Source organism: Hyperoodon ampullatus, assembly GCF_949752795.1.
Source record: "Hyperoodon ampullatus genome assembly, chromosome: 2".
NCBI lineage: Eukaryota > Metazoa > Chordata > Mammalia > Artiodactyla > Ziphiidae > Hyperoodon > Hyperoodon ampullatus.
The window spans coordinates 43,098,051-43,124,116 of NC_136915.1; the positions used below are offsets into that span (position 1 = coordinate 43,098,051).

The 26,066-nt window shown below is 34.6% G+C and overlaps 1 protein-coding gene across 2 annotated transcripts in view; it reads right to left on the reverse strand.

The window, feature by feature from the left end:
- The window catches only part of FAF1 (Fas associated factor 1), a gene marked incomplete at its 5' end in the record, with an annotated part of 488,979 nt that overhangs the window by 187,507 nt on the left and 275,406 nt on the right, over positions 1-26,066 (reverse strand). For both annotated transcript variants that reach the window (XM_079696859.1, XM_079696858.1), the window contains one exon: positions 8,149-8,235. In XM_079696859.1, coding sequence (XP_079552985.1) covers positions 8,149-8,235 — 87 coding nt within the window. The remainder of the gene's footprint in view (positions 1-8,148; positions 8,236-26,066) is intronic.

Consider the following 26,066-nt stretch of genomic DNA (forward strand, 5'->3'; position numbering starts at 1 on the left):
GTGTGTCTAATACTACTAAGCCATAAAAAAGAAGGAAATCTTGCCATTTGTGACAATAGGAATGGATCTTAAGGGTATCATGCTAAGTGAAATAAATCAGATAGAGAAAGACAAATACTGTATGATTTCAGTTATATGCGGAATCTAAAAAAGCAAGTGAACAAGCGAAACAAAATGCATAGTTACAGAGAACAGACTGGTGGTTACCTGAGGAAAAGGAGTTTGGAGGGTGGGTGAAATGGGTGAAGGGGGTCAATTGTATGATAATGGATGGTAACTAGGCTTATTGTGGTGATCACTTTGCACTGTATACAAATATCAAATCATTATGTTGTACACCTGAACTAATATAATGTTATATACCAATTTTACCTCTATTAAAAAAATTTTTACAGGACTTCCCTGATGGTCCAGTGGTTAAGAATCTGCCTTCCAATGCAGGGGATGTGAGTTCAAGCTCTGCTCAGAGAACTAAGATCCCACATGCCGTGGGGCAACTAAGCCTGCACACTCTAGAGCCCGCGCATCACAACTAGAGAGCCCGCACGCCACAACTACTGAGCCCGCGCACTCTGGAGTCCAAGCGCCACAACTAGAGATCCTGGGTGCTGCATCTACTGAGCCTGCACGCCACAACTAGAGAGAAGCCCACGTGCTGCAACGAAGAGCCTGCGTACTGCAACTGAAGACCCAATGTGGACAAATAAATAAATAATAAATAAAAAAAATATTTTAAAAAATATTTACAAAAACAGATGGAGTAGGGTTTGGGATGAATTGCCAAACCCTGCACTATGTTATGTGCTTTACATATTAGGTAAAACCATGTGGAAATGCTAATATTCAACCATTTTATCCTTTAAAAATAGAAATTTCATATGGTTCAAACTATTATGTTAATTCATTTAATCTTCAAAATAGACTTTCAAGTGTATTAACATCATCTTCATTTTGCAGATGAGGAAAATGAAATTCATATGATAAGTAACTTATCCAAATGAGAGCAATACTGGGATTTGATGAACTTGGATTGTCTGCTTGCTTGTTTCTCTCTCACACACACACACACAATTAAACATATGCTGATACAAATTCGCTCAGTGTAGTGGCTCCCCCACTCCTAAATTTGTTATTCTACTTACCAATAAAGAAATATCGAGTTTTGATAATTTTTATTAGAAAGAAAATAAACCTGATTCTCACACGAGTCACTCTCTTCTTTATCAAGTCACTATAATCATACCAATTCGTCATTTGTTTATTGTCATAGATGTCAACTTAATGGAGCTCTGAACAGCTCAGATGAGCGAATGTATAAAACACTATGTTTAAAAAATATATACTACATTTGATCCTGCAGAGCATACAAAAATGAGGAAGAGACTTCTTACTCCCAATATTTAGAATTTAGAAAAGGGAGGAACACATGTATACAAATTAAAATATAATTAGGTTTCTTTAATTTGTTTAACTTAAGGGACATTTGGTTCCTTTCTCTGGGAAGCCATTTTTTCTCCAGCCCATCTGTTAGAGAAATTGGTTGTTTCCTCTTCTATGATCCCACTGCATTTACATGAACTTCAATTGCCACTGTTTATATATCTGTCTCACACTATACTTTGCAAAAAACCTGAGGAATAGGACCCTATGCTTGCAACTTTAAGGGCCAGTGTGGTTACTGGCCTATAAGAGTTGTTACACAAATGTCAAGTGAATGAATAGATGGATGAAAGAAAGAGTAATAGCCAAAGGTCAGCCATATATTAGACATTATCTAGTACAGACTACTTCAATCTTCAAAATAAATGTAGGAGTAACTATATTTGTAACTACTGACTCTTAGTTTTCACGAAACTCTGGGAGTATTATTTGTGTTTTATGGTTATAGAGACTGAGACCCAAAGGGTTTAATCAAGTTATTTGTGGTTAGTCAGGTAAGTAATGGAGCCAGGTGAGAGGAATAAGGAAGGAAAGAACAAAAATAAGGGAAAATAAAAATAATTTAAATAGAAAAACAAATAGAAACTAATTTCTAAGATGGTTGAAGAAGGTGGCATGGGAAGAGGTATATAGGCAAAGTTTCTTAAGGAAAGGTCTTGAAGAAAAGAAATAATTGTTGTAGGTATTCTAGGTAGAAGGAACAGTATGATTAAATAACAGAGTGGAGCACTAAATATGTCTGAAGAACAGCAAAAGGAATATTTAGCTAAAGTGGAGATACATGTGGTATCATACTCAATCATTTATTCAAGAAATATTTATTGAGCAATTACTCCGGGCCTGTATGGGAAAATAAACCTAGAAGGGAAGTTTCAGACTACAGAATGAAGGTTTTAAATGACAGCATAAAAATCTATACAGACATAAGCACGTATTGGGTTGCCATTGAAGATAAGTAAGGCTGAATGTGACTTGTTCTGCGCTTCAGAAATATTAACCCTGCAGCGATGGATGAAATGACTATAGTAGAGGTTATGAGTTTACTTAGTTGGTAGGTAACTATAGCTTGGTAGGTATGTGGTAACAGGGAGAGTCTGTACTGGGACAGCAGCTCCTATAAAGTGGAGGGTGGGGATCTAGTATCAGGGGAATGTTTATAATTCGACACCTGCCAAACACAAATCATCAGGGAGAAGTTACAGGAGAAAATGGTCTCCATCAGAAGGATCAAAGTAGATGACATTCCCTCATTCATGAATTCTTTTTAATTAAAAAAAAGGAATAAGTCATGTGTATGATTTTTTATTTTTATTTCATAGAAAAGCCACTGTATAATGATTCTGTTTATAAATGATCGTATTTTCAATGTGAAAATATTTAGTATTTAGTAAGTAGCTTTCTGACTCCTAACACATGTCTAAAGATATCTGGTCCTAAAATCCCTAATTTCTCAAATTCTGAATGAACATTCCTTAGCCAATGATGGAACCACAGAAGACCATTAGTAATCTCAAAAGAAAAAAAGGGGGTGGGGCACAACAAAAAAGTATTAAAAACTGAAGGATTTTTCTTCCATTGTATAAGTATTATTAAAACCTGGAGTTTTAAAAACTACATATATTCAAATTGTCTGCATTATAATAAGGTGCCTTGACATAATTCACAGTGTTAAAATTATTTCTACTCTCTGGAAACCAAGAGCGTCCTTGTTAAAGTGTAAAAAGATTTCATCTACTCGCAACTCCTTGTTCTCACAGCTGAACTGTCACAGCATGAAAACATTCCCCTATTGGTGAAGCTTTAGATACCTATTTCCCTGGTGAAAGAGTGCAAAAGGAACTGAAAGTTATTGACAATTCATACACTATCCCATATCCCATTAGAGTACAACTACAAGCAAAGAAAATATTTTAACTCTGAAGACAGATGGGGCAACAGTGTTTTAAATGATTGTTAACTTCACTGAGTAGTACTGAAAATGTCAAGATTGTAGTCTATCAGGTCTGAAGGAGACTCAGGATTATACAAGAATCTACTTATAAGAAGTCTATTTCTTTGTCCTGTTTGCTAAGTAAAAGGTTAACGAGAAGTACATTGAAGAAAACACCTTCTGTGTTACTGCAAAGTATTTCTCATGCAACATAAAAACGTAAATGAAAAAGTATTTTAATCTAGTTCTTCACTAACTTCCTTTAAAAAACAGCTTTATTGATGTATAATTTACATGCCATAAAATTTACTCTTTTTTGTGTGTATTCAATTCAATGATTTTTAGCAAATTTACAGAGTTGTGCAACCATCACCACAATCTAATTTTAGAACATTTCCACCATCCTAAACTATTAACTTTTTTTTTTTGCTTGCTCTTCTTATTTTTTAACACCTTTATTGGAATATAATTGCTTTACAATGTTGGGTTAGTTTCTGCTGTATAACAAAGTGAATCAGCTGTATGTATACCTATATCCCCATATCCCCTCCCTCTTGTGTCTCCCTCTCACCCTCCCTATCCCACCCCTCTAGGTGGTCACAGAGCACCGAGCTGATCTCCTTGTGCTATGGCTGCTTCCCACGAGCTATCTATTTTACATTTGGTAGTGTATATATGTCAATGCCACTCTCTCACTTCGTCCCAGCTTACCCTTCCCCCCACCCCCGTGTCCTCAAGTCCATTCTCTACATCTGCATCTTTATTCCTGTCCTGCCCCTAGGTTCTTCAGAACCTTTTTTTTTTTATTAGATTGCATATATATGTGTTAGCATACGGTATTTGTTTTTCTCTTTCTGACTTACTTCACTCTGTATGACAGACTCTAGGTCCATCCACCTCACTACAAATAACTCAATTTTGTTTCTTTTTATGGCTGAGTAATATTCCATTGTATATATGTGCCATGTCTTCATCCATTCATCTGTCGATGGACACTTAGGTTGCTTCCACATCCTGCCTATTGTAAATAGTGCTGCAATGAACATTGTGGTACATGACTCTTTTTGAATTATGGTTTTCTCAGGGTATATGCCCAGTAGTGGGATTGCTGGGTCGTATGGTAGTTCTATTTTTAGTTTTTCAAGGAACCTCCATACTGTTCTCCACAGTGGCTGTATCAATTTACATTCCACCAACAGTGCAAGAGGGTTCCCTTTTCTCCACACCCTCTCCAGCATTCAATGCTTGCAGATTTTTTGATGATGGCAATTCTGACCGGTGTGAGGTGATACCTCCTTGTAGTTTTGATTTGCATTTCTCTAACGATTAGTGATGTTGAGCATCCTTTCATGTGTCTGTTGGCAATCTGTACAACCTCTTTGGAGAAATGTCTATTTAGGTCTTCTGCCCATTTTTGGATTAGGTTGTTTGTTTTTTTGATATTGAGCTGCATGAGCTGCTTGTATATTTTGGAGATTAATCCTTCGTCAGTTGCTTCGTTTGCAAATATTCTCCCATTCTGAGGGCTGTCTTTTCATCTTGTTTATGGTTTCCTTTGCTGTGCAAAAGCTTTTAAGTTTCATTAGGTCCCATTTGTTTATTTTTGTTTTTATTTCCATTTCTCTAGGAGGTGGGTCAAAAAGGATCTTGCTATGATTTATGTCAGAGTGTTCTGCCTATGTTTTCCTCTAAGAGTTTTATAGTGTCTGGCCTTACATTTAGGTCTTTAATCCAACTTGAGTTTATTTTTGTGTATGGTGTTAGGGAATGTTCTAATTTCATTCTTTTACATGTAGCTGTCCAGTTTTCCCAGCACCACTTATTGTAACTTCTTGATCTAAGATATTTCTATCAATTCATGGAAGCCACTGGTATCTAAAGCTACCATATATTCAAAGCCACACAAATTTCTGCAACTGAGCAGGAAAAGTACAAACTAACCTCACTTTTAATGACCTTTATAACCAATCCTCTATGCTGGCACTGGGAAGAAAATGTTCAGGTGCTTTCTCTGAAAGTTAAACCATCCTAAATATTCAGTTATGGCACATAGTCTTGGAAAGAAATTAATTATATTTTTGTTGGTAAATTGCAGGCTGTTTACACAGCTGACATTTCTCAGCTGTACCCAATTCATACCCTAAGCTGTGAGGACGATCTTATTTTGTAGCAGATGCCTCCACTTGAGTGATTTAAATAAGTATAAAAACACCATCATTGCCTGCAACAATATAGATTACAAGCACCAGCTTTATGAGTTTTTATAGTCCTAATGAAAGAAAGGTTTCATGACATTTCTTTAGGTAGAAACTCCTTAAAAGACTACAGTTATAAGCAATTTTTGCCAAAACTCAAGCACTGGAGTTAGTGGAGCTGCTATGGCACCGATTAAAAGCAGCTTGGCCCTAAAATCTTTGTTGTATCAATCATGAAGCTCAAGGCAACATCCTGCCAATGTGGCAACATATGCTCTGGGGAGGTATAGGCAGGCATCACTTGACAGGTTCTGGGACAAGGTGGAAATATGAAAAATGAGGCAGTAAGAATCAAGCTTCTTAATGGAGATTTCCTCTTGTGTCTGCTGTGACTTATAGTACCAGGTAGAGTCACAGACTTCAATATGGTAAGTTTTAGATGCTTTCCATATTTTCCCATGGTAATGAAATTGCATAGAACTCTTTGGTAAAAAATTAAATAAAGATCATTAAAATGTGAGATCATTAAAATGTGAGACAGTGCCAACTCAAGTCAATGCTTTACAACTAAAATGTATAAGGTACTATGTTACAGAAGAATTTATTGTATTTCACTGATTTTGCCTATCCCTCTTGGAACTTGCTTCTGATAAGCCTATTTCAGCCTGGTTTCTACAGGTGTGGAGCCCAAGAGCAGCTGCCATTTCCAACCCTATTAAGACCCACATCTCTGGACCTTATTACCTTAAACCAGACAATTATTTTTGCTTCAAACTTTTTATTACAGAAATTTTGAAACATACATAAAACTTGAGAGAATAGTATAAAAAAATCAAATATACACATTACTCACCTTCAATAATGATCAATAGACAGCTAATTTGGATTTATCTATATCCCCACTCACTCCCCCAACCCCAGAGGTTATTTTGAAGCAAATCTCAGGTACCATTTCATTTACATAAACCAGTCAATTGCTGCCTGCGATCTCTTTCTGAGTTATGTTAATTTTAATTATAATACTGACTCTCATTTACTGAGTGTCTACTAGGAGGCAAGTACTGTATATATATATTATCGCTAATCCTCATTACAATTCTTCAGATCAGTGAGGTAACTGAAACTCAGAGAATTTAAGTGACATGCTCAATCTTAATTATTTTCTTCTATTAAAGTTATTATTTATTGTAGCAGGTTATTAGACAATGCTAAGAACATTTCTGGTTTCCTCAGTCTTCTCAGGTAAACAGAAAGCTATCAATTATGAACGTTACTCTCTTAATTTTATAAAAATAAATGCATCACATCTTCTATCAGTCTAATGGCGAAAAAACAAACTAAAAACAACAACCACATCCTTACTACTTAGCCATGGACAACCAACCAATAACTCTAATGATATACTATAATGTCAATATTAAAATCAGTTGTTTATAAATAAATGTAACTGCCTATACACAAATAATTTTTTTCTGAAGGGTTCATTTAAAAAACAAATTTTACTATCTTCTGATTATTTTCAAAGTTGCATAATCCATAAAACATTTTCCAAAGGCACAGTGTTTAGATTGTGGAATAATTAGACTCAAGTGGCATCTACATAAACAGATAGTTCAACAATGTTTCTGTCTTCCACAAAGAATTCCTTTAGATTAAAGTATATGATGGTAGTGCTAAGAGAGGAGTAGTAATTATTATCCAGATAGAAATGTAATATTTACTAGAAAATGAGGAAAGGTAATTAAACTCTTAGCCATAATCATTATTGGGTATTTATTGTTAGAAGATGTTTACAAAGTCTTAACATCTTTTTAGCCCTATTTACTTTAAAAATAAGACTTACTTCAAAATTCTTGAAACATTCTAATTTTTTACTTTAAAAGAAAAATGGGTATCTGGTTAGAACAACCAAGATTATGATAAAAGTAGCCAAAATGGCCTCCTCAGATGATAAAATTCACTCTCTTGGAAAATAATAATCACTGGAAACAGGACGGAGATAGGAAACATTTCAAAATTTACAACAGGAAATTTATTACAAGTAGACGTAATAATAGTTAAAAATTACAGACTAGGTCTTTTCTTCCAGTTTGTTATGGTAGTGAAAATTATGAGTGTGTTTAAGAATAGAGTGCTATTAATATTAACTATAAAAAGTAACTTTTTAAAGTACAGGTCTAACTACAGGAGATGCAGTTTTAAAATTAAATAAAATGATTAGATTGATTTTGAAGTATCTGTAATTTAGGGAAAAATTTTTGTGTTTGGGACATTTCATTAGTAATACCTGAATATCTGTATTTTTTTAATCAAGGAAAAATTTAAGTCAAACCAAGCAGCATCAAGTTCCTGATACTGATGTTGTAACATTACCAAGAGAATGCTGATATACTTGGCTTATGACACCAGTTCTGCAAGTGAACTCAAATTATTACAATTCGTCTTATCCTCAACATTATTTGATTTATAAAATTCTTCCAATGGATTCAAAGCATTTGATTCTGCTTAATATCACTGCCAATTAGACTGAAAGTGGCAAAAGAGAGAGGAGGATATAAAACTGCCAACTCAACTGTCACTTACGGAGTCATCTGTGGCAGAAGTTGGCCAGCCCTCCCACAACTGATGGCGAACAGGGATACTCGTAAGGTCATACACATTTCTCTTTACCTATAAAAAGAAAGAGAACAATTAAAATAGGGTTTCCACGTGACTTATGTTAGTTGCCAGTCAATTTATGTGATACACTGTGTTTCCTCTGTTTTCGAGATTCAAAACAAGAATTTGAAACTAGAAAAACACAAATCATAAAAATTTTATTAAAAAATCTAAACCAAATTTAAACCAAGGTTAGATGAAATAATAGTTTAAGCCACAACCCCCCACCCCACCCCGCTGATTATTTTTATGTTCCTGGATGGCTTCAAGTTTCTTTTCAGTCAAGAAACTTCAGGTACACAGTTCACGTAGGACAGACTACATGACCTAATTTATAATTATACATTTTTATAATCTATTTAATTTTAACAATGACTCAAGATATGCAACTGTTCAAATAAAAGATACGTTTCTAGTTTCTAAGTGGGACAGAAAAGGGTGTTAGTTTTTTTTCAGTTTTTTTCAAGGGGGTGGAAGGAAAAACCTGGAGTTTCCTTCATTGTTTTATGTACGTTTCAAGGATATAACAACTTATTAATAAAGCAGCACAGGGTTATTTCTTTCAAATCATTCCAAATTAGAAACTATTTCAACAGAATATTTATTAGCTGAGAGCCATCCATTAATATGCTATTTAGGCCTTTCCCCAAAAGAAAGTATAGTAATGGTAGTTTTTATTTTAAATACTGGTAAAGTTAAAAAACTGTTTCTCTCAAAAGTAACATTATACCTTTTAACTTTGTTTGTTTGTTTATTTTTGGCCACACCCACGTGGCTGGTGGGATCTTAGTTCCCCAACCAGGGATCGAGCCTGCGCCCACAGCAATGAAAGTGCAGTCTTAACCACTGGACTGCCAGGGAATTCCAAATACCTTTTAACTTTAAAAGGAGAAGAGGTAAGTAATTTATCAGAATAAAGTGTTGGAAGGTTAAACTCTTTTACCCAGTAATTATCATATCTTTCTTTAGATTTTTTTTCTAAATAGATTACAAAAATTCTCTTTCATTCCATATTTACAAATAAAATAAATTATCAAATCGTAAGAATGAAGAGATCATCCACCTTAGCTAACTCTTCAGGTTAGTTCTGGGGTTACCCTGCTGTAACAATGAAGCTAATTTTGAAATGCTGCACATAATAAGTTCTATAATGACTTCAATGTGGAAAACAAGCAGCATTCATTCATGTTTTTAAAATGCAGAAGCCTGAAGTATCATGTTGTCCAATTACAGCATTTTGTATCACATTACTGTTTACTATACATAAACACATCTAAGTTACCCTTCCAGTGAAAGAGAGAAATATATTCACTGGGGAAAGAAAGAAACAAAACAAAACCCAGAACTTAATCTATTTTTATCTCTAATGTACACCTGTGAAAAAAGACTTAGTAAATGAGAACTGAGGCGCTTGGGGGCATGGCTTGATCCCCACTCAATTCAAACACACAGCTTTTTTTTCACAGATTCTTAGCAATGGCCAGTCTACCATGCAGTATTTTGTTTATGGTCAGTCACATCAAGTTTGGAAATTTTCATTAGTCATTATCAACCCAACAATTTAACCAAATGCAATCTAACCTCTTACCACTTCCACTAGCTAGGACTATTCTGTCACTCTTAAACATTGGTGCTCTTGGGGGAAAGGTGTTCCATACACACGAAATATTATTACTATTGTTTATTAATAAAAGAAAGTGAGAGGACAGAAGAAGGGAGTATGAGGAAATTTTAGGCCTCAAGGCAAAAAAATTCCTTTCTTAAAGTTAGTTTTAATTATGTTGTCTAGATAAGCCAAGGGTCAGCAGCTATTTTGAAGGTGGAGGGGAAGGCAGGACAAATATTTACATCTGTTGGAAAGGTGGCAAGGCTACCCTTGCACTGGAGAATATACACAAATACTATGAGTTGAGTATATAAACAAATAACTCTGGAGTGGGATTCTTTAAATTCCACCTTAATTCCAAAACACAACAACACGGTATTATGAAATAAACAGTATTTTTCTTCTTTCATTAACTCATCTGTAACTGCGCTGAATGAATAACATTCCTTTGCTATTCTAAGCCTGAAAAGCATGTTCTGGCTATAGTGTTATGTTGGTATAAAGCACAACGCCAGACTGATGTGCTGAACAAAAGTGATCAAAGTTAGAGTAATGTTAGCCATTGCACAAGTATTTGGCTTCATTGTTCTCCCCAGAATGACATCTGTTAAGCAACTTGTCATAGAATAAACTGGTTAATGCAGAAAGAACTTGGCTGAGAGGGTACAACGTAAACCATATTTGGCTAATGTTTGATTGTTCCAATGGAAAAGCTAAATTCACAGCGTTTCTGAAAGTAAGCCAAAAGAACCTTGCGTTAAACCATAATCACTAAACAACAACATAAGTGAAAACAAGTTAGTTTTTCAAAAATAATTCCATGTTTATCAGTGCTGAAACCATAGGCAGATTTTACCATTATATGGAAGAAAGACAAGTGATAAGACAGCAAAAGTACATAAAGAATGATGGTCTTATTAATAGGGATTAAAAATTCTACTGTCTTTATTGATGGTCTTATTTAATTAAAATTTTAAGTGACAATTCTGTAGGGAAGAAAAAAAATCAGAAATGTACACAAAGCAAAAGTAAAAATGATTCTTTTAAAAAATTAGTATTCTAGGAAAGCTGAATGACAAAATATAGCTAAGTATAAAATGATGCAGATGAATTTATGGTCCTCATGAATCAAATGAAGGACACAGTTTTCTCAGAGAGAGAAGGATGGAGGAACAGAGGAGGGAGAGAGGAAGGACTCAAGGGAAGGGGAGAAAAGGGGGGCCAGGCGAGGGGGAAGGTTGAGAGACTGATTGATTTGAGAGATTTAAGAGCACTTGAGAGAGGCAGAAAGAACACACATACAGGCTAGGATGCTGTAGCTGGCATGCCCAGCTGCAATTACTGTGCTACTTCTGATGGAGTTTCATCTTTAGAGATTTGTGTTAAATTCCAGTTAAGGAGAAGTGGCACTTCACAGGGTAACATTTCCTAAGGGCCTTTTTGTCTTACATACTTTCTTTGATCAGCATTGGCTCAAGATTATGCTGAATCTTCATAATCTTTTCAATTCTTGTTATGCATTAAGCTCTAAATCTATGAGATTTTAGGTTGCTAAACTATGCAAATGTTTCAATTAGTTCTGAAAAAATTTAATAAATGCTTTGATTACCAGCTGAACATTAAAATTATGTTACAAACTATACTGTATTTGGATTAAGTGTTCTAGATTGACAATAGATTTTCCAGAGCTTATTTTCCAGAATTTCTAAAAGGACAGTTTCACTTCTCCCCCATTGCTTCATATAAGACAGTTGTTTGTGACTAAGAAAAAAATATTTGAATCAGATTACCTTGAAATAGTACAGAATTAATGCAGTATTGATTTATTTCCTTATATTTGTTTTCATTGTTAATAAAACAATGTAAGCAATGATCTCCACTTCAAACTTCATATTTCCTCATTGTGGAAATTTCAATGTTAAACACAGCACTGGGAAAAAGATCATTTTTTTATGACCTGCTCAAAATAAAATTATACAAGACATTCATCTCCCACAAAATTCTGAGTTCCATAAATTTTCAAATAGTTTTATATTTCAGTTAAATTTTATCAGAATTTCTTAGAAAAAACATTCTTAGGAAGTTACTCTGCTAAAGGCCGAATTTTGAGGCTCAGATTAGCCTTAAATGAGCTGTCTGTAGCTATTCAAACTGAAAAATATAAAACTTGATAGAAAACTTTGTCAGCTATATTTTATAGCTAAATGTTGTGAGCTAAATGTTGGTCACACTACTGAAAAACATTTTAGGGAATTTTAAATTTCATTCAGGTATTATCCAAGTGAAAGCAGATTCTGATTATAGAAAAGCCACAAAGTTTGAGGTATTGTGGCATAATGAGAGGCAGAGAACTAGATTTCTAGTCCTAATTCTGCTGTTACTGTGGTGCAAGTTGGTGGAAACTGAGACCTAGTTTATTCAATATTCGAAAAGAATAAAACAAGATCACTACTGATTTTCAAAGCTCTAAAATTCTATGATTTTTTGAAAATACTGGAGTTAATCCCAGATACAGGAAAAGAAGAGCTAAATATATTTAAGATAAACAAATAAAGAGGTAACGTTTAAAACCATAAGACTAGAAAATGAAAGAAAAATAGTAAAGAGTGATTAATATAACACATCAAAAAGGAAAATAGCAAATAATTTCAGTTAAGAAATACAGATATAATAAACATTTTAAGTGAATTTTTTTTCTTGGATAAAGAAAAGTCTTAGTTTTTGCTTTTAATTACACTGAAAAGTCTAGATTATTTTTTTTTAAGAAAAGACTAAATAATACTCTTCTCCCAGGAGATCTCATTTAAAAATAAAACCTGTCATACTGGTTTTCCAAATAACTATTTCATCAACCAAACAGGTTATGGTTTTGCCAGAATACTACAAGCTAAGTGATACAGTTGTAAAGTTCTATTAATTTATTTCAACATCTTTAAAATTTTGAAATCTGGCCTATGACTTTTCACATATCAAATATTTTAATATGGCAAAAAATAGAAACCAAATATTTAATTGCCATGGGCTTAGAACAGTTATCAATTTGTTAGCACTCTAGTTTCTAGATTTTCTGAATTAAGAATACGATGACAGATTACAACCCTTACGAAAAAGCACGCTGAAACTACATATATGTATCTCATTTTCTTATCAGTCTTAGAAGAAAGAGGCCTTTGGTCATATTAGAACCCGAGCTTATCCAAATTTTAGAGTATCAAAATTTGAACTCCAAGTAATTCATACCATCAAATGATGCTCCAGTTAAGAGTTTGCTAAATAATAACTGCACTGAATAAATAAGTATTTGTGTGTGTGTGTGTGTTTTAAATAAGACATACAGACTAGGCTTAGTTCCAGTTTCTTAGCAATCACTGGTGCTCTGAAAGGCTTATAATAGTTAAAAAACCAATCACTTCTGATACAGACTGGGTTTGAACACATACTTCATATCTAAGGACTTTTTCTTTTTTTTTAACATATTGTATACTCGTTGCAATTGCACATGGATTTGTTTTACTATGATGCAAGTTAAAACCCTCCTAAAAATCCTTCTTGAACAAAAACACTTGAAACCGGATGGTGCAAGGGGAATGAGAAGGTGGCATCAGTAATCAAATGTTAATTAGCAAGCTTTTTTTTCCCCCTTCCCTCAGGGCTGGCCTGTGTTGGAGAATTCAAATCAGAAATCAATGCTTCAAGTGTTTAACTATTACTTCTTCTCATTAACCATTTAAGAGACTCAGCAATTCTCTCCTCATAAAAACAGTAACTCGAGACATTTCTTTTTCTCAAATACCATCTTTCCAGAAAACAATGAGGATGTTGTTTGAAGAAAACTGTAAAATTGAAGTTGCTTTCAACCAGGCTTTAGGCTGCGTTCTGTTCTATTAAAACATTTTTTGGCTCTAACTGAATTCTTCATTCCAACAACTGTAACTAAGTTTTGCTTTGTACCATACTTTAAAAACTTATTTCACCTCTTACTTGTCTGCAAAGAAATCTGACAACCGGCATCTTAAGAGATTACTGGGAATGATGACAATAAAGCTAAGCAAATACGGAAACTAGTTTGAATGCATATAGTTAGAAATGGATTTTAGCCATCCTGAAAAACTATCAAGGATAAGATTTAACACTTTCATTAGAAACATGGTTATATTCAGAATTTCCCATCCTAAAAGTTTGGTGTGGGTGAAAATGATATAAAAATTGCAATGTTAGATCATAAAGTAACTGAACTAATGGCCATAAATTTATTAAAATTAATTCATAGCTTTAGTTAAAGGTTAAGCCTGGATTTTAAAAGAGAACTCTTAAAGAGTGAAGAAAACGTTTATAAATGAGCAAGGTTGAGTATGTTTCACAAATGGGAACAATTATTTTTCTGCATCTGTGGTTCTCAAAGTGTGGTACCTGGACAAGCAGTATTAGTATCACCTGGGAACTATTAGAAATGAAAATTCAGGGGACCCGTCCCAGGCCTAGTGCACTGGAAATGCTGGGACCCCACAATATGTGTTCTAACAAGCTCTCTAGGTAATTCTTACCAAGCCAAAGTTTAAGAAGCATTGTGTGAGTTATAGGCTCTCCCAGATAGCCATGTCTTTCTAATTTACTGATTCAAAAGTTCTTTGAACTCTTGCCTAAGGTAGCTAGTCCTTTTGAGAATGAACATGATTAATAATGATTTGTTAGGGAAGTTCTAGAAGTGCTGTAATTTTTTCGATGATAAGGTAATTATTTTTAGTCTAAGAAAGTAATGAAAGATAGCACTACTTCACTACAGACTCCATAGCACTGAAATAATTGATAAATAGTAATCTTCATCATTGAAAATCTGTGTTAATCTTCAGTTTTTCTGCCTTAAGTTTAAGTGTGATTGCTTTCTGGCTATAATATATATTTGGTATTGCAATAAAACTGCAAATCCACAATAAATGATCTATTGTCACACTAAATAAACTTGGAAGACACCTGTACCTATCAGATGAATTCAGGAAATGTCCCTAAAGACCAGAGAACTGTTTGAAGCAAAGGAAAGACTAAACAGTTTTTGGTTTGTTTTTTTGGTCTCTCTCATAGGCTACCTGAAACAAGACCCAAAGGAAAAACAGTGGGAGGTTAACCTCATATCAATCAGTCAAGACCTTATCCTAGAAGGCAATATTTCCTCTCTATACTTTATGGAAACAGTGTAAGAGCAAAGTTTTTCTAACAATGGCCTAATAGATACCATAGAAGCGAATGTTTTTTATTGTCCACAATGAATCAAACATCAGTCACTCATTAAATGCTCTTAAAACTTCCCCTTTTAGAATCAGGTAAATTAATTTATAAGTCCTTCCACAAAGGAGAACACTAATTAAGTCAAAAGTTGATCCTAGGGACTTCCCTGGTGGTACAGTGGTTAGGACTCTGTGCTCCCAATGCAGGGGGCCTGGGTTCAATCCCTGGTCAGGGAACCAGATCCTACAGGCATGCCACAACTAAGAGTTTGCATGCCACAACTAAGGAGCCCGTGAGCCACAACTAAGAAGCCCACGTGCCACAACTAAGGAGCTCGCCTGCTGCAACTAAGACCTGGAGCAACCAAATAAATAAATAAATATTTTTAAAAAAAGTAAATCCTAGAAATAACTGGAACAATTATAAGAACATTTTTACGGAGTTTTACTTTAACCTTAAACCATTTTATAAAGTTCAATTTTATGTACAACTTTAAAAATTGGTCACATAAACCAAGAGATACTTGTATACCAGAAGTACTTTGATTTTTAAGTCTCAATTTTAGTAGACAAACCATTTGTTATAATGTCAGAAGCGGTATACAAGTTAATCTTAAGGACATTAATAGTACATGTAAGCCAAATATTTAGCTACAAAGATATTCACTGCAGTCTTGTTTATTATCTCTCTCTCTCTCTCTCTCTCTCACACACACACACACAACTGGCACAAATTTAATATCCAGTAATAGGCTAAATCCAGTCTGCTGTCTGTTTCTGTAAATGAAGTTGTATTGGAACACCACTATCTCCATTTGTTTACATACTGTCTGTGGATGCTTTTGTACTACCATGAGGGCACACTTGAGTAGATGCAACAGAGATCACATGTCCTGCAATACCTAAAATATTTATCATCTAGCCCTTTGCAGAAAAAGTTTGCTGACCCCAATGGAGAAGAATATTTAATAACGTAAAAAGTTGTTAAATATTAAAGAAAAACCAAGTTACAAAATTATGCCCATTTCTGTTTATTAAGTTATACATATACATATATGTATGTACACTATATATATGCACAGAAAAAAGATATAGAACAAATGTTAAAATTTGTTCCCTCTGCATCATGGGATTATGACTCACTTTTATTTTCTGTGTATCTATCTTTTCTAAGTGTCTATTACTTCTGCAATAAGAAAATTAAAAAAAAATTTTGTTTTCATTCAAAGTAAAGACATGTACTTGGAGTCAGAGCAACCTGGTGTTCACTTCAGCTGTGCCACTAACTATCTGAGTGACCCTGAGTAAAGGAAAGGGAAAGGAAAGAGAAAGGCAACTGAACATTTATTGAGCATCTTCTATAGACCAGGAACTAGGTTTTATGTTAACATATCCTCACAATAAACTTTTACATGTATTATTATCTTCGTTTTACAAATAAGGAAACTGAGGCTCAGAGACAATAAATAATTTGCCTAAGGTTACTCCAGTTAGTAAATGGTGAAATTTGGATTTAATTGAGCTCTACAAGACTCTAAAGTCTAGATTCTTTTATGACTATGACATATCTTCTCTGAGCCTGAATTTCCTCTTCTATAAAATAAAGGGTTATTATCTAAAAAATTTTTTTTCACCTGACACTTTTATAATTGTAACGGGTAAGAATTTTCCATAAGACTCATTACCCTTACTCTGAACGGTGAGTATTAACTGGTAACAAGTAAGAGTACGAGTGGCCAACTATGGGTGAACCCTCTGTCAAGAGAGTAACTGAGCCTCTTCATACCTGTTGTGCTGTAACAGGCAATGAAGAGCAGTTACAGGCTGTCAGTTTTGTACTTTAAGTTAGAGGAAGGACAACTGCAAGAATAAATAGCAACTTGTTAGTGTTTCAATGACTGAATGCTGCCTTCACAGTAAGAGGGTTCCTGGTGTCACACACAGCTGGGAAAGAAATAGCAAGATAAAAATTTTTCAAGGAAAATAAATCAAGGTAAAAGGAGAAGAACAGTTAAAACAGTAAATAAACTTTAACGTGTGAGGGTTAGCAAAGGCTCTTCCTTGTATAAACTTTTGCCCAGTGCCGTCTGAGTCTCTACCCAACACTAATGATAAGAGTTTCGTCTGGAATAAAAATATAGGAAGACATTCACACTATGGGCCTGCTGCTTCTACTTTGCCAATATACAGTAAATCAATTTGCCCCATCTTGTTATTCCAGTTTTCCCTCTCTCAACGGTTGGGCACTGTTGCCAACCCCTCTTCTGTGCTTTTGATTTGAACAAGTGAAACTCTGATCAGATATGTCTTATTTGAAACCTCTTTAAGTTCTAAAATAAAATTGCATCTATAAGGAAGACGATGTAGGGCAATGCCATTAATCTACTCTGCTAATTTGTTTTTCACAGAACTGTATTTTCTTTTAAATTTTACACACACACACACAGACAAATTAAACCACTTGCCTTGCAAATGTCATTCACTTAGTTAATGCCTAAGTCAGGATGATAATGCGGATTTTAAAAATTCTTAATCCATTTCTTCTTTCCTCGTAAGAATTTTTTTCTTTCCCTTAAAGGACCATTGCTTCTATAGAAACTTCAAATTTTTTCAGATGCTGGCAGTCTTACTGTTTTTGGTGAAGACCCATATTTATATTTTGATGAAGACTGTGTGTATCCTTCCCCACTCTGGTAGCACCACAATGATGCTCAGACATAATGTTTATGTTTGCTTTGCTGCTGTCTGTTGCCCATCCAGGCTTTTGCCTTTCTCTGAGATGTTGAAAAAAGTGGTGGGAACCATCAGCAATGGAACCTCAGTCTATAATCAGGTCTCTAATAATTTTATCTTTTCTTGTTAACAAAAAAATGCAAAAAACAAAGACAACAAAGGGACTTAGTGTGGGGGTCTGCCATGAATACTAAAGTGCCTGGGGGTGTGGCTCATCAAGTGAAAATAAACCATTCAAGTCACCCACATCAAGGAGAAAGTTTGGGAACAACTAGGCCAGTGTTTGCATTTGGGGCCCTGGAGTCAGTAGAGTTACATTTCCCTTCCCTCTGCTTAACCAAGGCACCAAAGACAACCTACTTAACCTCTCCTTTTGGAAATATTAAGTAGTCTCCAAAGAAGAGCCCTGAGAGATATTTAAAAGTGTGTCTGGTCAGGTTTTCTGCTTTTAACTTGCTACTTTCCAAGATCAGCTTAATTTTAGCATTACTCTCTCTGAGATAAATGTGGGTGGAAGGGCAGAAAGGATATCTTAAGAAAAGTAGCTGCCTTCGCCAAGAGCAAAGTTATAATAAGAGGATAACCACCAAAATTACATACCTAGTTAATTTTAGGTGAAGGAAGTAGAGTTGGAGACTGGTTCCAAATGACAAGTTAATTAAACCTTTCAAAGTGAATTGACACCATGAACGAAAGTCTAATACTGTACACTAAACCCTAACTAAGGACTGATGATGCCAATGCTCAGAAGCTCCACACAACTGGCTTTTAATTGAGGCAGTTAAAATCGCACCCCAAAGGTTTTACTGTTAGGACTGGCTCTGAAATGAAAATACAGCTGGTTTATAAAGAAAATAACAGGAATACCTTAGTATCACCTCTTAATGTATTATTAAGATCAGAAAAAATTTTAATCACATGATTTATCAAATAAGCAGGCATTCTAAATAAACAGCCTGAAGTCTCCTGTTAAAAAAAATTACTCCTATTTATTCATTAACAAAGCTATTCCTTAGCTCATCCCTGCCATAACCTACTCTATTCAAAACCATATGGGAAAGGACATTAAAAAACCGCCACAAACCATGGACTTCTGGTATTAGTGCTACACACTGCCTACCCCTATTCATTATTCTACCTCCCTTGTTTAATCTATCATTAAGATTCAGTGACCCTACACTAAATTTAAAGCAGATCCTTCCTTCCTCCCATGCCTAAATTCACATACTTTTCTAGTTGGGGATGCCCTCAAGTATTAACAACTCTATGGGGTTTCTCTAATCTCAGCTCTGAACTATGTCATGCTATAGAACCAAGAAATTGCTGTTTTACATCTCTAACTATGAAGGCTTCCATAAAAAAGGTCCATATAATTTACTTAATAAGATAAAGGGGGGAAAAAATCACCATTTAATAAGTATTTTTTTCATTGTATATGGTAAAAAAGGCACATGGAGACATTATCATATGTTGTGTTGTCTTAAAAATGAATAATAACTAAAGGCATTACTTCAACTGTATTCATCATAGAATTTAGAGTCTTAAATAATGATGAAAATGGCACGTGTTGACTATCTTAATATATGGAAAATAGAAACATTGTTTTAAATATATAGTTGATAAAACAACCATTTTGGGGAAAAGAGATTTCAAGAAGTTAAGCAAGGTAGTATTTCTAAGACATATTAAACTTCATTTTCAAATTACAAACAAAAAAAATCTAATGTAAATGTGGCAAAATAAGGGATAAGGAATTGTGTATATGATGGCCTACCAGCTGCTAAAAGAACTTTCTGTGGTGACAGAAATGTTCTATATCTGTGCTGTCCAATAGGGTGGCCACTAGTCCCATGTGGCTACTGAGTAATTAAAACACAGCTAGTGTGACTAAGAAAAATGTTTTCAGACTTTATTTCACTTTAATTAATTTAAATTTAAATTGCCACATGTGGCTAGTAACTACCCTACTGGATAGTGGATTAAAATGAAGAAAGTAGAGAACATAGAGCAACACAAAAATATACCACTGATGTTTACTATACTATATATACATGCTATATATACTATGTATACTATATATACATACTATATACTTAAACATGCTTCAACTCATTCTTATTTCATTATAGTCCTTGAGACACAAAGAAGAAATATTGTGCTAAATTAATTTTTCATACTTATTCTTTCATTGTTTTTAATAGGAACTATATGCATTAATTCCACATAATTAAAGGAATAATGATAGAATACACGTAATGATACCTTACTTGAAAAAAAAGAAAAAGAGCAATAATGAACTATAACATATTATAGTAATTAAATATCCAAGACAGTAGAATATTCTTTGGTTAAAAATGTAAGCTTATAACTTACATAGCTGCCACATTATATGGGTCTAATTATTCATCAATTCATGCATTATATATAAAATGGTTACCTGGGAATGACTACAATGATTTAGATGTCACTATAATAAATCATGTTTCCTGTACACCTGGCAGGTTTTTTTTTTATTTAAGTGAGTGATGATTCAAAATTAATTCCTTCTTTTGGGCCAAGATACCTAAAACATTCATAAAAGCAGAGCTGGAAAGACAGGTGTAAGGGATGCTACAGCCACTACCAGTCTCATACGCAGTCCTTTATTGATTCAATAAGTTCTTACTGAGCATCTATTAATTAAGTGACTACAATACAGCAAAGAAAGTGGTGAGTAGACAAGATACAGATTTCTACACTCCCTTAAGGAACCAAACCTAGTTGGGAAGAAAATGTATGAATTGTTATTTACAACACACATACACTTGTTATAGGACTTTTATTTTAAAGGTAATGTAAAATTTTTATTGTAAAGGTAAAATGACTGAATAAATGAATGAAAAAATTGCAGATAGGACTGAGTTAAGAATTAAATATAAAACTTTTGCCTCCTTACAAAAGCCATTTCATCTCTTTATTAGTGCTAAAAATTAGGGTGACAGTAAAATATATTTTTAAAGAAATACGTAATGTACTGCTTGCTAACAAATTGCTAGGAGAATTTCTCACTGGACTTATCAATATAAGCAACTAATAAACCTGGTCTAAGTTTAACAAGTACATTCACTGAGTGCTAATAATTCATGAGCATTCATTCAGCTGTCCAGCCAGTCAACAAACATTTATTGAGTGTGTCTACTAGAGGAAGGCACTATTTGGTAGTAGTGACTAAAAAGACATGACTAAAAAGACAAAGTCTCTGTCTTCATGGAGCTTATGTTCATTCTACCTAGTAGGTGTATGGTGGGGGGAGGGGTGCGAAAAGAGACAAAAAAGAAATATGAATATATAAACAAGATAATTTCAGAATTAGGTTAAGTTCTACTCCTCCCAGTCATTCTCTACTTTGGATGGGTTGAATCCTGAATGAGAAGGTACAAATCCCAGAAAGAGTGTTCCAGGCAAAGAAAACATGAAATGCAAAGGTTCTGTCAGATGCTTTACATACATGTATATATTCTCTAATTCTTATTATCAACGTCAATGCAGTTTTTATTCTTTATAGAAAATGCAACTGAGGGTCCAAATTCTCCAAGTATGTAGCAGAAGCAGGATTTGAAAAGAAACCTATGGGACCCTGAGGCACTTTCTCTTTTTCACTGTTTATGATATTTCCCCCCAAAACTAAAACTAGTTTTCCAGTAGACCATTACCCCCCCCCAATCCTTACCAAAGAAATGTTACCCATACTTTTCACTTACTTGGCTAACCCCTCCGTCACAGACATGCATCAGTTCAACTAGACTAAATAATCATAAATACCAAATTACTGTCAGGTAAAAATTAATAAAGTTTATTATACTAAGAGCTAACTCAAAGGAATATTTCAGAGTTCTGATCAAAGATACCTTGTCTTCAAACACAGTTGGGTGTTGTTTGTATGTTTTGCTTAAGTGAAAAGATATTGTCATGCACTCCAAAATAAATGGCAAGTGCATTTGATCATATTTTATTTTGTTAAAATAAATTTATTTATCTTTTTATTTTTGGCTGTGTTGGGTCTTCGTTGCTGCACACGGGCTTTCTCTAGTTGCGGTGAGCGGGGGCTGCTCTTTGTTGCGGTGCGCGGGCTTCCCATTGCAGTGGCTTCTCTTGTTGCAGAGCACGGGCTCTAGGCGCATGGGCTTCAGTAGCTGTGGCACGTGGGCTCAGTAGTGTGGCTCACGGGCTCTAGAGTGCAGGCTCTAGCTCTAGTAGTGTGGCGCACGGGCTTAGTTGCTCTGCAGCATGTGGGATCTTCCTGGACCTGGGCTCGAAACTGTGTCCCCTGCATTGGCAGGAGGATTCTTACCCACTGTGACAACAGGGAAGTCCCCATATTTTACTTTTTGTTATGTTTCACTGCATTATACTAGTAGTGAATAAATTTGCGGGTGTCTGTTCTTGAAAATGTGGCAGCCTAGTAATCACATCCAATGAAAGCCAGTTATTTCAGAGCATCATTCTCTGACCACCCCCCAACATAACCATTCCTTCCTCATGCTGTATATTGAAAAAGATGATGGGAATAGCTGTTGCTAAAGTACAGCTAGACCCCTATCACCTTCGACACTTTAAAGTAAATCTGGTAAACCTTCTATACATGCATGTTTATGGTTCTTTCATTCATTCATTCAGTCAACAAACATTTGTTGAGCACTTCCTAAGTTCCAAACCCTGTCACTAGAGCAAGCTTTCTCATATGCAAGTGTCTAGAGTAGCCAGAGAGGAAACATAAACGACTGAAATGTGATGGGCAAACGGCATTCAGCCTTAGTTGTTTGTTTGTTTGTTTGTTTGTTTGTTTTTTGCGGTACGCGGGCCTCTCACTGTCATGGCCTCTCCCGTTGTGGAGCACAGGCTCCGGACGCGCAGGCTCAGCGGCCACGGCTCACGGGCCCAGCCACTCCACGGCACGTGGGATCCTCCAGGACTGGGGCAGGAACCCACGTCCCCTGTATTGCAAGGCGGACTCTTTACCACTGGACCACCAGGGAAGTCCCCATAATTTTTCATTTTTAAACTACTTTATTGAGGTATGATTAAAATACAAAAAGCTATACAAATTTAATGTGTACAATTTGATGAGTTGAACCCACGAAACTATCAACCCAATTTATGCCATAAATCCATCCCTCACCTCCAAAAGTTTCCTCCTATCCTCTTCATTTATTATCATTACTATTACTTTTATTTTGTGATAAGAACACTTAACATAAGATCCACCCTCTTAGCAAATTTTTAAGTATACAATACAGTACTGTTAACTATAGACACTGTGTTTTACAGTAGATCTCTAGGAATTATTCATCTTGTATAACAAACTTTGTGCCCTTCCACTAATACCTTCCCATTTCCTTCTTCCCCCAACATCTGGCAACCACCATCCTACTTTCTGCTTCTATAAATTTGATTATCTTAGATTCCTCATATAAGTGGTATCATGGAGTACTGTCCTTCTGGTCTATTTCACTTAGCACAATGTCTTCCAGGTTCATCCATGTTGCTGCAAATGGCAGGATCTCCTTTTTTAAGGATGAATAATATTCCATTATATTTATAAATCATATTTTCTTTATCCATTCATCCAGAGATAAGGCATCTGAGGCACAGAGAGGATATATAACTTAACCACCATCAAATAACAATAAGTTCTAGAAGTAGTATTCTGATCCAGGCATTCTGGCTCAGTAGTCCATACTTTTAACCACTGTGCTATTCTGCCTCTCTATATTTTATTCCAATTATGATATAGTAAAAAGAGCAATAAATTACACACTACAACATATAGTTGGTCTACAGTAAAATTAACAATGTGAATCAAGTGTGTCAGTGTCATTATAATATAACTGTTACTATATGCATGTTAACTAATCACTTTTTAATTCAATAAATGCTAAAATAATCTGGTTTGGAAACTACTACAATATCACTAAGCTAATGATACAGAAAGAAAAGTGTTTAATTTCAGGTAATTAAGGAAATGCATATTAAAACAAAATATCATTTGTATCTTTCAATTAGGAAACAACTAAAAATATTGACATAATCCATTGTTTGGTAAGAATACAATGTAACATGCATGCTTAATACTGCTGGTGGGTGAAGAAGTAGGTAAAGATTTTTGAGGGGGGGATTTGGCAATATCTATCAAAATAAAGTGAATGTAACCTTTAACCCAGACATTTCATTTCTAAGTAGCTATCTCAGAGAAACCCACCCAATTCACAAAGTAGGACGGTCATGTTTTATTTTTTAGACTCCTGAGTTCCTGAGTCATTTACCATGAAAGTATTATTCATGTATTTTTTGAGTAATAAAAAAAAAACTATGATGGAAAAATTGTTGTTATACTTTTCAATGTCAACCTGAGTGTATGGGATACTTTCTTCACTTTATTTTACATTAATAAATTTTAAAAAGTATGAATTGTGAAGCAAATCTAGGCCACATGTGTAAACTACAGAAGAAAAATAATCAATTTGTATTTTTTGGATAACTTAAGACGATTTGAGATAGCCACTATCCATTCAAAATTAACACTTGGCATCAGGCCCTTCCCCTGTTATAAGCAGTTTTAACCAACCCCTAACCCCCCACCTCACCCTTTAAGATATCTCAAAATACGGAATCTAAAAACTGCACAAAAATGGAATTTCTCCAATCTCTCATAAATCCAAATAGCATTAGCCTCATAGACAAGTGTATAGGGACTGAGTAACCAGGCAACTGTATACTATTAAAACCACAATGTCATTTTTATTTAACTCATGGGTCAGGCAATGTCAAGCATATATCTAAGGGCAAGTTCATTAGTGTTTGACCAGGGTACTAAAGGGAAACCTTTTCAACTCTAGCCTACACATTTCACAAAACTCACCAATTTTTATGAGTAAAACAGAAGGAAGAGGGCAAGAACTAGACAACCTGATAAAGTAAAATTAGTTGCTCTTTAAAAAACATTTTCCTATGCCAGAATCTTTATCTACCAAATATGATAAATGAACACACGGTACATTGTTTTGCAGTTGCTAAATGTGGCAACAAAATTACACAGGGAAAGTAAGCCAGTTCCAATTTTTTAAAGGGTGTAGTTATTAGGTTTTTAAATATCAACTTCATTCATTTATTCCTTTATTCATTCAACTAACTATTAAATGCCACATGCTTTATACATTACCACATCCCTCAGTATCCTTATTAAATATATGGCATTATTTCCACTTTAAAGATGAGAAAAGGACTTGCCCAACTTATACACCTGCTTCTCCACACAGACATTTAATAGACAATGAAAATGTAACAGCCAAAACTAAATTATCATCACGTTCAGTCCTCCCTATTTTAATAAATGACACTACCATTCACTCAGTTACTCAAGTCAAGATTTCAGGAATCATTTTTCATTTTCCCCTTAATCTCACCATCCATTCCCTTTTAATCCAAAACCAAAACAAGACTATCATAATCTCTCAGCTGGACTATAATAAGATCCACCTTACTAGTCTAGGTGCTTTCACTTTGGCCTTCTGCAATCCACTCTACACACAGAGCAAAAAGAGCATTTTTAAAAATAAAAAACTAGGTCATATAATTTCTCTATTTAAAACCTCTAAAGGCATCCCACTGTTCTTAGAATGATTTGGCCCCCACCTACTTCTCCAAATTAATAATTTACTATGATCCTATCACCCACCAACTTATTTGTTTAAAGATGAATATGTGACCCAAGCTGAGTCACTTGAATCAGCAGCAAGAATTCTGCTGTAATCATGAGAAAGGCAAATTTCACTAAAGTTACTAAACTGGCAGAATAAACTCAGAGTTTTATGTACTAGCCACTATATCACTACTTGGGAAGTTACTGACTAAGAATAAAGATACTTCAGAAGAAAGTAGAAGCAAGAGATGGACATAGAGAACAGTTTATGTGGACTTGTACTAGACTGAAATCACTTCGTTTATTATTCAAACATTAATAACTTTCCATATGTCAAGCACTATGCTGGGTAGACCCTGACAGAATTTGAAGATAAAAGAAAACTTTTTCTCTATGTATATCAAAAAAAAAAACAAAAAAAACGTTTCCCTAAGACGTTATTTTAAAGGAAAAATAACTTTCATGCCTCCATGCTTTCTCCTCTTGCCCCTTGGAAAATTCTTATTCATTTTTTCCTTTTAACATCTTTATTGGAGTATAATTGCTTTACAATGGTGAATTAGTTTCTGCTTCATAACAAAGTGAATCAGTTATACATATACAT